This window comes from Falco punctatus (assembly GCF_963210335.1).
Source record: "Falco punctatus genome assembly, chromosome: 8".
NCBI classification, from domain to species: domain Eukaryota; kingdom Metazoa; phylum Chordata; class Aves; order Falconiformes; family Falconidae; genus Falco; species Falco punctatus.
In genome coordinates, this window is record NC_137588.1 from 15261463 (window position 1) to 15276415 (window position 14953).

General features: G+C 38.9%; 1 protein-coding gene across 4 annotated transcripts in view; it reads right to left on the reverse strand.

The window, feature by feature from the left end:
• Window positions 1–14953, reverse strand: part of PARD3B (par-3 family cell polarity regulator beta) — a 412825-nt gene that overhangs the window by 375096 nt on the left and 22776 nt on the right. For all 4 annotated transcript variants that reach the window (XM_080400254.1, XM_080400256.1, XM_080400255.1 and 1 more), the window contains exon 2: window positions 10549–10650. In XM_080400254.1, the coding sequence (XP_080256380.1) occupies window positions 10549–10650 (102 nt within the window). The remainder of the gene's footprint in view (window positions 1–10548; window positions 10651–14953) is intronic.

Consider the following 14953-nt stretch of genomic DNA (forward strand, 5'->3'; position numbering starts at 1 on the left):
ATACTTAATTGACTAGTTTTTCATGCATTTTTATCTTCAGTTTTGACTACTGCTTGTCTGCAACTCAGTTTTCACTAATCACCCACAAATGAAGCCTCCAACCAAGCTCCAGTCAACTCCATTAATTGTAAGAAAAAAAATGTTACAGAATTACCTTTTGCCATATATTGTTTGCAACTGACATTCCCTGTCATTTTTCATAAGATAAATGTATTTTAAACATATGGGAAGTAAAGGCTATTTTTCATTCCCCAAGATTCAACCGTAGTTATAGAGCACTTCTTTACCAAATATATTTATCCTACAGTTTCTCCCAGCACAGGAACCCAGGGTGAAATAGACCAAGGCCCCTTGAACTGAACAACCCAGAGACAGCCTCCAAGCCCTAAATTTTTTCCTCCAGTTCTAGCATTCCCCCCCAAAGAAGGAACAGCACAAGACCACTCAAAAGGCTGCAGTTTGCTGCAGCTGCTGTCTGGCCACAGAGACTGACCTAAGGCGAGCAGAGCGCAGTGAAGTTTACAGGACAGACTAGCACACAGCCTAGTCTTCTTGCAGAAATCCCGACTCCCAACACCCAGAAAGGTGTGCCCACACTGTGAGCTCAGGATGTCAACTATTCCTGCTGTTTCTGAGAAAGGATGCTTCCTTCTCCACGGCAGCCCCTGCCCTTGGCACAGACAATGACAAGCATACTCTAAAATCTTTTTTTAAAATCTCCTTTGCTCTTCACACCACCTTTCACCCTTGTCCAAAATGCTTCTAAAAACGCATAAACTTCAGTGATCCTTCAGATTCAGTCATCCCATGTTGATTCTCAAATCTGAGTGATTTGAAGAATCACTGTTGTTTTCAGATAACACGGTGAAATCCTGAAAAGCTGCAAACCCTTCAAACCTGAGGAAAATATTGTTGACCTTCCTACTTTCAAAAAGCCACTTCCTTATATCTAGTCTAAAAGCAATGCAAGCTTACTACGCTGAAACAATTTCCCAATACAGTACCAGGACAAACTCCAATTCCTTGGGCTGGAACACAGTCACTTCTGAAACGGAATGAAATACAACACCAAACTTCACCTCCTTCACCACTGTCTTCCACAACAAAGTATACCACAGTAGGCATTTGTAATTCTTGTATTGAAGGAGTGTTCAGAGCCCTAACTGGAAAACAGAATGAAAAGCCCCTTCCTCAATCCATTTGAGGGTAAATAGGACAAGTGAAATAATAACCATAGAATCATAGAATGGGTTGGGTTGGGAGGGACCTTTAAAGGCCATCTAGCCCAACCCCCCTGCAATGAGCACAAACATCTTCAACTAGATCAGGTTGCTCAGAGCCTTGTCCAACCTGACCTTGAATGTTTCCAGGGATGGGGCATTTACCACCTCTCTGGGCCACCTGTTCCAGTGTTTCACCACCCTCACTGTAACATTTCTTCCTTATATCTAGTCTAAATCTGCCCTCTTTTCATTCAAAACCATTACCCCTTGTCCTATCACAACAGACCCTGATGAAAAGTCTGTCCCCATCTTTCTTATAAGCTCCCTTTCAAGTACTGAAAGCTGCTATAAGGTCTCCCAGAAGCCTTCTCTTCTCCAGGCTCAACAATCCCAACTCTCTCAGCCTCCAAAGCTTATTATAAATAAACCACAATGTGGAAGGATTTAAGAGCTCAGCTTAGTTTATAGCAAGACAACCCACCAAATTATCTTTCCACAGCAAGGTTACATTATTTTCACAATGCATATCACTGCCTTGCTAAACATTAAGATGTGTGTGCTCATACTTAAGCACTTAAGCATCAACACGTGTATATAGAATTCCAAATATTTGTTACATCAAGGAAAATCATTAAGAAAGAGTAAGCCTCTTCAACCAGGTTCTGCTTACCAAGAGAGATATTAAGCTCCTTTTCACCAGGACATTTGAATGCCCGTTCAGCCCACCATTTGTGACCAGATGCACTCTGAATGACCTCCCTCTCATTGTTTAAGGAACAGAATCTCAAATAGCTTCAGCTGTCAGATCACCAATTAGCTACAGTACTTAGCACCCAGATGACAAAACACATTTTTCAGGTCGAGAGAAAGTGTTCTGGTTGCACAGCTGAATACTCCCCCAAAATCAAGTGACTCAAGTCCCAAAGCTTCTGGCTGCTGTATATTTTTAATACTCCTTTTTTTTTTTTTAAATGCTAAAATACAAATCAGAAAATAGAGGGATCAACAGAAAATCAAATTAGAAAAGCACAAGTTTCAGATTTGCATGTCTTACATAAAAAGGATTTTAACTCCAAAATCCCCTTTTAGCATTTAAATAGGCAATCTTACTTCAAAACTATCAAGAATTTTATTAGTGTCACAGATCCACTGTCACTCTTAATTCTTTTTTTTTTTTTTTAATCTGAAAGAAGTAATGGAATACTTATCACAAACGGAAAAACTGGTGGTTACAGATGTTCAAAGAGTTCACAGTTCTGAATGTTCAAACGCAAACATTACACTGGAAAAACTAAAAAGTTTGGAGTCCATCTGGTAAGAACCTTCATAACCAGGTTTTTGCTTTTAAAGTAAGTAGAGCTAAAATAAGTAACCCTTGCAGTATGTCCCAAGACAGTATCTATGTTAAGAAAAATCAAATTATACAGCACTAAATATGTAAAAGTGTATAATATTTTATAGAATAAATGGTTAATTTATGCATACACGCACTGTGCGATGGCTCTAAATCTATACAACTGAATTTTCTTTAATAAGCTAAGCAACAGTTGACCAGGTGTCTGTTCTTAAAGCTATGAACTTATCTTGAAGCACATTGCTAGACCTGAAGTTTATTACAAGAATGTTTCCAGTAACCAGAAGCACATGATAGTGTAATTGCACACCCCAGAATGTAATACCATACTTAAAAAATGGTTATTTTAATGATTACACTAATGAGTTCTGAACTTCCAACCTATGTGCATATAGTTTCATAATTACACAGCTTGAAATCCTCATCAGCAAATCCAGATGCTCCTGAAATCCAAATCATTTTATAATCTTGAATAATGCATGGCACCTCTGCAGCAAGAAATTAAAACAAATTTCATAAAAATGCAAAGCTTCATAATCTATATTCTAAAAAGAAACTGCATTAGTGAAATAGTGTTGTTTAATAAGTAGTAATGATGGTGATTTTTTTTTTTGCCCCCCCCCCCCCCCCCTTTGGTATTCACAGTTCAGATCCCACTTCAAAAATAAACAAACTCCTATCAAAATATCCTTTTTTATATATATAAATACATATATACACACACCCCTATATCTGATGGCTCACAGAATACCCTTCTACACAAGAGTGAAATCGGACATCTGTTTATTAAACAAGCACTGGCTCAAAATGGCATAAATCCTTTTCTTCCTGAAAGGTGTGAAAACATTAAAAAAAAAAAAAAAGGCTGCAGCTTGACTGGCTTTGCATCAAGAGCAAAAACAAAACTCTGTCTTACTTCAAAGGACCATCGAATCAAGGTCTACAGTTTTTCCATAAGAATGTCCCCCATCCCCAATGCCTGCCTTTGTTTTTAAACTACAGATATAGCCTAGATAAACTCAACAGAGGTTTTAGCAAGCACTGGCACTGTCCTTTTGAACAAGTCAAAAAGTTGATGACTCAAGGGGATAGGCTATCATCACAGTCAGTGCAAAGGGATACATACTCCACTTTGATCTAGGATTTTCTTGTGTCTCACATTTCTGTTTTTTAATGTGCTGAAAAAGATAAATGTAGTATTTAAAGTATGCCCTTTCTAATATTTCCCTTCCTGGTAGACACATGACACAACTAATTATCAGACATCTGAGGAGTACTTATACTGGGACTCCCTTGATAGAACAGAAGTTACATGAAGGTTTCATCACAGTAATGGTTTGTCTTTCCATCTTCATTGCCCAAAACTAGCTACAAATATTTAAGTAAACAAATACTGTCAGCAGTAACAATTTCATATCCCAATAACTTTGATTGTGGGAAATTACAGCTGAAACCTATTACAAATAATTTATACAAGGAAGAAATAGAATGCTCTAAATGTAACAAAGGTAGGAACACTGTTCTGGAGGTTGTAAACACATTATTCAAAATAAAAGTTAAATCCATTTTAATTTTTAGCAATTTAGGGTTTAAAAGAAGAATTAATTATTAGTTATCCTTTTTACTAATTAAATATTAAGATTTCTGTTCATCCATAGGATCTCATTACTGGAACCACAAAATATGAATGCAAAACCAGAAGCAGTAAGGAAGAGACACAGAGACAAATATCTACATGTATTCTGGCAGAGATACTAACCACAGCCTGAAAATTATACTTCAAAAAAGAACATTAAAACCAAATCAAAGAACAACAGCCCTTACATACCAGTTTTGCCAAATTCTGCAACTTCATTTTTCCCCCATCTTGAACATACTAGGCTTTTTGATCTACTAATTCCCATTTTACCTCATTAGCACCAAGGAACTAAACATAAAAATTGGCTGCCTCTGGACAACAGTTCTATCAAACAAGGCATTCAAACTTACGGAAGTGTAACCAACACTCCGCCAGAAGCACTATATATCAAAAGTTGGAAGTGTGTATTTGCTGCAACCAGTTTAACAGTCAGTAAAAGCACACACATTAAAACAATAACTTGGTCATGGTATTAATCAACCAAACGTCATAAAACATTGAGAGTCAAAACTGTAGTCCAGAGCAACATTCATCATCTTATAAAGCAGCTATAATTACTCTTTTTTTTCTTTCTGTGATGCATGACTTTTTTTGGAGCAGATTTTATGAAAGACAGAGCATCCAAGTTACAACACAACAATCTGAACTATCCTGTGTCTACTGCACACTTAAAATATTACCTCCACATTATAGGAAACTAACATCATTAAATTGCTTTCTTGCATCCTTATTCTTTATATCAAAGGGAATTTTTCCCTTTTTTTTTTTTAAAAAAAAAAAAAAAAAACCTCTCCAGGAAAAAGTTGACTAATATGCAACAACTTGTAGAGCAGCCTACATAAAAACCCACTGCAGCATATACTTCAATAGGTAAAAATTTGCAGTTGTAACTAAGTCTTACATATCTTGCTTTGTTTTTCCTAAAAGTGTAATATACAGTTGTATGAAAAAATGAAGAACAGAAAATTCACTTCTGCATTCCAGTTATCAGAAAGTTTCAAAACCCTAGAGAAAATACTAAAATCTCAGTTACACAGAAGTCTAGAGTTTGAACCACATTTCTCTTACTTCAGTATGCATTACTTGCATGGATCATATATTTGAGAATCAAACCACGCAACAAAAGATCTGTAAAGCATGACATTCTCAGGTTCTGCTGACCCACTGGAAGGTAATTTAAACAAGCCAGCATCAAGGCCTCTGCCACTGATTTGCAGAGGAAGTTTTTAAAGCAGCAATGTCCTAAGTCTCCATTAAGAGAAATTCCCTCGGAACTCCACAGTCCCTTATTTATTTTTTAGACTACTGAGACACTCTTGCCCACTTGCCGTGTTATTTTGACTTCACTTTACCATTTTTTCAACCTGCTTGTAGAACTCATTTTCCTTATCACCGCATACTCTTCAGCCACACCTCCTCTACCTACCTAAAGTTACTGAAGTTCTGATTTCCTTCTCCATTTCATGAGGAAATAGATGGTTGGAGGGAAAAGAAACTGTCCAAAGGTGGAATTACTTCATTCATTGCTTAATTCAAATACATGTTGCACATTACAGCATGCCGTCGCTTTCACAGACAGAATGACAATCCTGAAGGTCTACAGAGTGAAACCCAGGTCAGCAAATAACTGCTGCTGTGTAAGTGCTATACCCAGCCAGCCAGCGCTCCCAGTGACTAAACCTACCTGGAAACAACGGAAAAGTTCAGAATCCACTGACAGATGATGTCTGTCAGGTACCTGGAGAGACATTTCCTTTGCGTAATCACATTAATCTTGTAGTTTATTCCAAATGTTTTGTCATTTTGCTGAAAACTTCTCCCAAGCAGCCTCACACTCACAATGCCCTTACTGAAACTACAGCTACCTGCAAAGACCTCGTCTGAAGTAACCAAAGAGAGTTGCTTAATATCTTCTACAAAAACAACTTCAGTCTGCTCTTCCTTCTTACCAGAACATGCAGGGGCCCAATAACCATTCTGAACAGCTAGCAGCTGATTTCTCCAGCATTTGGAGACCTCCCAGGAGACATTTTCTCAGTATCTGATGTCTGCTGGTAGTGAACTGAGAAGGAAGAATTCATTGATTTTGCTATTTAATATTTCATTAAAAGCTTAGCTAAAATAATATCTGAACTACACTTAATTCATACCATTTATTTGATATTATCATTAGAAACACTTAAATGACAGTTACAGTCCCAACCAATCTTGCAACTATGTCACTGTTTCAGCATTTCATTGATGTTGCTTTGCGTCCTTCAAAGCTTCTGCTGCTGTTAAAAAACACAACTCATCTATATTTAACAAAAAAGATATGCAAGCAAAACCAATTTCTAAGACCATATTGACACCCTGCTATTTCAGTATCAGTGCAATGCCCATCACAATCACATACCGTTTTTTTCCTTCCACTCCTAAAAAAAATAACCACCACAAAATATCCCCACCATATACTTCAAGCTAAGTGGTAAGTAACTTAAACTGCTAACAAACAAGCTTCTGGAGAAGTTAAGCCTACATCACCTTCTAGGATGACAAGCCTCGGCCTCTTGCCAGCAACACTGGTCAGGAAATGGTATCTTTACATAAATGTTCAATAGCTTTGTGGGCCAGATAGTAGATACTGCATACTGCTTCTGCAAGCACAGTCTTACCAAAAACACTGAACAAAAAACCACGCACCCTGACAGCAGACCATCATCTGCTATTCCTGAAGGGCTCTGCTGATAGAAGTATACCCGTAAGCATGTTTTCCTTGCATTTAATCCCATCAAAATATGAACATGTTAGCCAGGTTATATAGAAACTGTATTTTCCCTGTAGACATTTATTCAGGGAGCAGAAGTGTTCTGATTTTGGAGGTTAGCTTTAACCTCTCCTATAAACTAAGCAAGTTTTGACTTACACTTCATTACATCTTTTTAGCCTTCCCCAGATGTGAGCATTTGAAAACATGACTAGATATAAAAATCAGAGGGAAACCTAGATGTGTACATCATTTACGCATTTAAGACATGTGCCAAGCACAGGCTCAATGTACTCAATGGTACGAAGAGAAACATTTTGTACTCATCTTCTGCACAGCATAATAGTTTTCCTAGGGCATTTTCTTCCTCACAAAAGGAGTAATTTCAAGAGGTAGAGATCTGTTAAGAACACTGTACAAAGAGGACTCCATTTATAACTTTAACACATTAAAAGAAGACAATTTAAATAGCTTGTTTTTATTCAAATGATGAAATTTGGGGTTTTTAATTAATTAGATCCATCATTCAGAGTAATCAGGACATGAACCACTTGCTAGATTACTCAGTAACAAACTATTTTAAAACTATTCAATACTAGACTGGACTTCCAATTTGTGCCACAGATTATTGTTGAGGCAGTAGCAGCAAGGGGCTCTCACCATAACACATTTCCAAAGTATTTTCACATGATACATGTTACGAAGTACATATGATACTAATTTAGACCTGGTTTATACGCAAACAGAACAAGCTACCCTCTCCAACACGCGTAACTGTGCGGTTGATAGCAATTAGCATCCCCACTGTACTGCCTATTTGCTGAATTTTGATTAATGTTGAGTTCCAGAGGAAATCATGAAGTTAACATAAGCAGAGCTCAGAAGCATTGCCACCCCCAATAACGTGCATTATGCATTCCATCATTTCACAATTTTGGAAACTTGACCATTTATTCCATCGTTTTGTCCCCTCTCAATCATTTACTGACCCAAGGCAGCACTTGCTACTTACCTCATGAGCGGCTGTGCCTTCTTAACAGTCTATTGTTAAGGACTGTTAAAAGCTTTAAAAATTCCAAATAAATTATATCTGATAGCGCTCTCTGATTCACTGTTTTGTTGCCACACTGAAAGAATTTCATTAGATAAGCAAGCATATTTCCCTTTGAAGAAAACATGCTAATTTACTGCTATCAAAGTACAATCTAGAGCAGCTTAACCTTCAAAAAAGCATCAGCTAGTCTCCTCTGCCACTAAAGTAAGAACCTGATGGTCAGCAATGCCAAAACACGCCTTTGGTTAAAGGCACTGAGGTTAAGGGCAACGCTTATTTTTATATGGAGTGACTGATTTCATGGGAGACTGCATTACTGGCTTAGATGCATAGGAAAAGATAACAACTGAGCAACAAAGCTGTAGCCTACTCATTTAGTACACATACAGATAATCATAACCAAAAAGAATCAGTGCACAGATAAATTACCAAATTTTTTTTCATCTATTTAGGAACTTTAAACACCAAATTAGGTATCGGGGCCATTAGATCTAAATATCTCCTCCCCTTTTTGCAAAGATTAAAGATCCCCTAGCCAATATTCTCAATATGGAATAGCACTGGTGAAGGATCAAAGGCTAACAGGCTACAATAAAACTATCAAAAATATCTGTAAGCCTTTTATAGGGCTGGCTCTTTGTTACCAGATCACACCAAACCTTTTAAGTAGGTAGTATGGACAACTTCTTACACATGCTATGGCACAATTCCGCTCAACTGAAAGAATTCTTTGACCTCTCAAGCAGCCATCCCCTTACACGATTACATGATTCTCCCCTAGTTTAATCAAAAAAACTGATTTGTCACTGCAGCTGCTGCTGTTCAGTAAGTCTTACTTACTGCTGTTTCACCAAGTCCTTCTGAAGAGAAGATGCCAGTGATGCATCACGTGTAATTGAGACATCACAGGAAGAGAAACCAAGGAGTTTGCTGTATTCCTAAACCACCCCAGACCACTTCAACAAGTAAGATTCCAGTTTTCCAGTGGTTTTTCCTCAAGGCAGCCTCAGAACTAGAGTCCCACCTAGTACTATCATAACAGAAGATGCTTAAACCCACAGCTGTGTATGAACTAGAAACATCAGCAACACATACCTCAACCAGTGACACTCACCAATAAAGTATAGCAAAGGCTTTGACAACAAGTTAAAAAGTGGATGGTATATAAAACATTCTGCAAGCTACTGCTCATATCTGTGTTAAGTATTCCTGTATTAGTACTTCAAATAGAGGAAATTCTGGGTGGACATGTTAATATTCATAAACTGATAAAACCAGTAACACATTTCCCTTTGATGTGGTATTTCACGATGTCTTATGCTTATAGTCTTCTTGTTTACATACAACAGGGTGACTCCTCAGAACCCAGCCTTTAGCCTCCAAACTGGAAAGAAGTCTAAGGGTGTTTTAAGTATACTTTCAGTAAATATGAACAAGCTAGAAACACATTTGATAAAAAAAACCATATACCAAACAGAGCTCCATTGTTTTTAAGAATTCCACACAAACCACCATGACGCAACACTGAAGTACGCCTTAGACAATTTTCTAAGGTACTGAGAAACAGCATCCCGTTAACCATAAGTTAATGTTAACCAAAATGTTGCATTTTGTATACAGCAAGCAGAAATGTTAGTTTCATATGCTGTTGACTCTTCAATGACTTAATACAAAATTATTTTTAAGTCACCAAGCATATGGCACTGTAAATAGACGAAGCCATTCAACTGAAAGTACAGGCATATCCCATATTTGGATCATTAGTTTCAAGTCACTAGACATATTTTTTCCTCTGATTTTATATAAAAAAAAAACAAACAGCAAAGTGTTATAGATTATACCCCTCCTCCTCTATGCTGAAGTCAGCCACCAATGCCCAAAATTAAACTTGCATGGTAATTACAAAAAATTAGAAGGGGCTTCTTTGCAGCTACTGCTTCTCTACCCAGAAAGGACATCTATCTTACTTGAATAGAAAGTTAGAAACTTCTAAATTAAAATTAATAACTGGCCTGCTTAGACTTTCAGTAGCAAACCACAGGAACGCCTCCTGAAATTTAACACACATGACAACTGTTCTTGTCATCACAGGATTTGCCCGTTTGTTTTGTCATACATTCAGCCATGACATATCAATGAGTCTCAAAATTTTAATTCTAAGCAAAGGAAGAGATTATAAAAAGATATTTTAAGTGGCATAAAAAAAAAAAGACATCTCACAAAACACACATTCCTTCACCACTAATTTCATACAGCAGTAAAAAGAAACACAGAACTGCTTGAAAAGGTTAAGTCCTAAATCAGCTGCTAGGCTCCTCTGATTATTTTCATTGCTCTGGTCATGCTTTACACCTCTGCCCCCTCCAGTTCTCCTCCAGAAAGAGAGCTATAGCACCTATGGGCAGAGGTGTTTAATTTAAGAATATTTAACATCCACTTCACCTGCCAGGTGTCCAAGAAATGAGGAAGTAGCATTAGTTACTTGAAAAGACACAGCAAAAGGCAAACCTAGTACTTTCATCCAAGCTCTACCTTATCTTTGTCTTCCACAACATCTGCCAGCACATCATCTGGGTCCAGAATTCCTCCATCTGTATATTCCAGGTGGTGAATATTTACCCAGGAAGTTGGATCCTGCAAAACAGACACAAGAATTCTTAACCTAACCTTGCATGGGTTTAATGCCATCAGACAAAGCAGCTTTGCATCCCATCTGCTTCACACCCATTTCCCTCTTCAACAGTGAGGTAGAAGCTTGGAGCCACTACCCAGAAACTGAAACAGAATGAAAACTACAGACACATAACAAGACACTACCTATAGAAAACTACACAAAAGATCTTTAAAATTTATATTTCCCTTTCCTTATTCTTTATTTCAGTTAAAGAGTTAATAAAAAATAAGGAGAAATCAAATTGTCTTCATTCTACAACATTTTATGGTTGAAATATTTGGGTTATTATGAGCACAGACACTTGAATAGATGTAGTATGAACATGCATCACTCCTGACAGTTTCAGGAGGGGAGCATGTATACCTATATCTATACATACAAAAAACACCCATCACTTCTTTCTGAGGAGGTATGTCAGGCTATTGTGGCAAAAGCCAAATTAATAGAATAAATATATCCCAGTTTGTTTTCACAAATAAACACTCAAATTCCAATGCAACACTGTGTACCATTATTAATAGGGACCATGTTAGTTTTCAAAAATTAATGCTTTCCTCATATATTATTAACAACTCCATTTCAGTAACTGGGAGCCATCTTCCACTGACCCTGAAACCAAAAGTCTCAGAGCACACTACTCAACAACAAATTCTCCCTGACACGAAAGACAAATCAGGAAGCAGACACAGTCTGTAACCACTGCCCCCAAACCACAGCAGCTACCTGTGTACATGTAACTTCCAAGGGTGACAGGCTAAGTGGTAGTTATGTTTGAACTGCCTTAGCTAACATTTGAACATGTACCCTACTTAGGGCCAGCTATTGCTATTTAAGAAGCACGTGGCAGCTTATTGAGGCGTAGCAACAATTTGAGTACTCTACAGTATCAGCATCGATAAACGTTGAATTGGCACATCTTCTATAGCACACTGAAGAAAGGAAACGAGCTCAGTTAAGACTGCAAAACATGTTGGCATCCTCTATCCAATACTATGGAGACTGGCCAGAACATGCTAAAATTAAGGGTCAAGAAACTGGCATGCACACATGTAGCTTTGAGAAAGGTTTCAGAAATGTACAAAGAAAGATGAGCACTGCTCACATGCAATACACAAACCAAACAAATCCATTTATATTACATCTATATCTCCAATCCCTGTTTCCTAGTCAAGTCTAATTAGATCACAGTTCTCAGAAGCGAAGAGAAGCACAACTGATACACTATACAGTGTCCCTTCCCTCAAGTCTGGATATTCCCCATGTAATGAAGCCCCTGAGAAGTAGGGATACTCTACTCCATGTTTATTTGTGGGCACTCCGTAACTTTGGCCATCAACTGATGCAGAAAGCAGATAAATCAGATTTATTCCATCACAGGTACAAATGCAGATCAATTGGATTACGCCTTTTTTTTATCATATCATTAATAGGCAGCAGCCAAAAAACAACTAGAAAACCCTCATACCACAACCACCCTAGCATTCTCATAGCATTACCTAGGTCAGCCAATCATGCCACCGTCAACCTTGCTGGTGAACTCTAAAAAATGTTTTTCCTATTCTGACCCATCTAGCTTCCACAGTTCAGTTTCAATTCTTCCACAGACATGTACTGGCTTGGGCTGGGATACAGTTAGTTTTCTTCATAATAGCTTGCATGGTGCTACATTTTGGATTTGTGGCTAACAGTACTGATAACACAGGGATGTTTGTGCTGTTGCTGAACAGTGCTTACACAGCACCAAAGTCCTCCCCATTTCTCACACTGACCCTCCTAGCGAGCAGGCTGGGGGTGCACAAGAAGGTGAGAGGGGACACAGCCAGGCACTGAACCCCAACTGACCGAAGGGATATCCCATATTATGACTGTGCTCAGCAATAAAAGCTGGGGGAAGGGCGGGGGGGGGGGGGGGGGGGGTGTAAGAGTTGTGTGTGCAGCTTTTGTTTTACCTATTAAACTATCTTTAATTCAGCCCATGAGTTCTCATTTGTACTGTTACGATTCTTCTCCCCAGCCCACGGGTGAGGACCGAGTAAGCAGCTGTGTGGGGCTTGGCTGCCTTCGGTTAACTCACAGCCTTTTTACCCTCTTATACTTCACACTAAGATAAGTGTATCTAAACTACAGTATGGCTCAATGACAACCACCCAACTAAGCACATGAAGTACCTCTCTCTGTAACACATCTATTTAATCTGTAATTTATCTCTACAGTTACTTCACTTCATGCTGAAACCATTCATTTGTGAAACAGCAAGTATTTGTTCATTCCAGGTATCCGGTGTTCAAAATTACAAAATTTAACAAAAATCAATTAGCATGCTTTTGTCTCTGCTAAGTGATGAAGTGTAGACAACTATTACAGCTCAAAGCTCTATTGTAAAGCCCATGGTTTAAGTATTTTTACAATAACCACAAAATTCTAAGATGAAATGGCAGAGAGGAAACATACCTCTGTGCAACAAGCAAATATGTCAACTTAGATCAAATAATTTACCTAATGCAGAAACCTTATAAAGAAGTAACGCTTCACCCTACAATAAACTTACAAAATATTATTCCCTCAAAATGGAATGCATCAGTAGACTCAAAGAATCATTTAAGTTAGGAGAAGACCTCTGAGATCAAGTCCAACCACTAACCCAGGACTGCCAAGTCCATCACTATAGCATGTCACTAAGCACCACATCTACTTTTTTTTTTAAACACCTCCAAGGACGATGATTCTACCACCTCCCCTGGCAGCCTGTTCCAATGCTTGATCACCTTTGCAGTGAAGAAGTTTTTTGTAACGTTCAATCTCCCCTTGGTGCAACTTGAAGCCAGTTCCTTTTCTGCTGTTGCTTGTTTTCTGGGAGAAGAGACTGACCCCACCTGCCTACAGCCTCCTTGCAGGCAGGTGGAGAGAGTCATAAGGTCCCTCCTGAGCCGGCTCTTCTCCAGACTAAACAACCCCAGTTCCCTCAGCTGCTCCTCATAACACTTTTGATCCAGATCCTTCCCCAGCTTCATTGCCCTTCCCTGGACATGCTCCAGCACCTCTATGTCCATCTTGCAGTGAGGGTACCAACACTGAACACAGGATTCGATGTGCAGCCTCACCAGTGCCAAGTACAGGGGGACAATCACTCCCCTGGCCCTGCTGGCCACACTGTTTCAGATACAAGCCAGGATGCTCTTGGCCACCTTGGCCACCTGGGCACACTGCTGGCTCATGCTTAGCTGGACACCAACCAGCACCCCCAGGTCCTTTCCAGCTGCTCTTCCCCAAGCCCGTAGTGTTGTGTGGGGTTGGAGTGACCCAAATGCCGGACTCAGCACTTCTCCCTGTTGAACGAACTTCATGCAATTGGCCTCAGCCCATCTGTCCAGCCTGTCCAGATCCCCCTGCAGAGCCTTCCTGCCCTCCAGCAGATCAACACTCCCACCCAGCTTGGTATCGCCTGCAAACATACTGAGGGTGGGCTCAATCCCCTCGTCCAGATCGTTGGTAAAGACATTAAACAGAGCTGGCCCCAGCGCTGAGCCCTGGGGAACACCGATTGTGACCGGCCACCAGCTGCGTGTAGCTCCATTCACCACCACTCTTTGGGCTCGGCCATCCAGCCAGACGTTCCTCCTGAACTAATGCAACCACAAAAGGTTTCCATAGTTAGTAACACCAAAACAGTATACTTGAAAACCACTCCTCTTAATTAAGAGAAACTTCTGCAACTAAGATTTTTTTGTCTGAAAATATATTCAAACCTGTTATACATATTATGCTGTTTAAGTGGTCTGTAGACACAATAAAGCTCATGTGAAAAAATAAACAGCTGATTGGAATATTCTGCTTTCGATGTCCACTTCTATTTGTGATTCAGTAGCTGTACGAACCAGATATGTCATTAAAAAAAAAACAAAAATAAAAAGCAAAGAAAGTAGGAGTGTAAAAGCTCTATCGTCCCAAGAGAATGCAACAAGTTAGCAGAAAACCAGCTCAGACACACAGAGCTACCCTAAACTACATTAAGCTTAAGGAATTCCCAATCTTCCTTTTACTTTGGGCCACACAAATACAGTAACATAATGGTTTTATCAGTGGCCATATCACGAGAAAGTAGTCTCTAAACCAGCCTGAAAGAAGATGCCATCCCTCCTAGTTTCTTCTTAACTATTGCCATGGAAATCTCACATGCTCCAGAAGAAAGAATTAGTTTTGAAAAACAAAAGAATGAGTCTCTTGTAAAAACAAAGCACTAATGGCAACCTAGAAGCTCTGGGC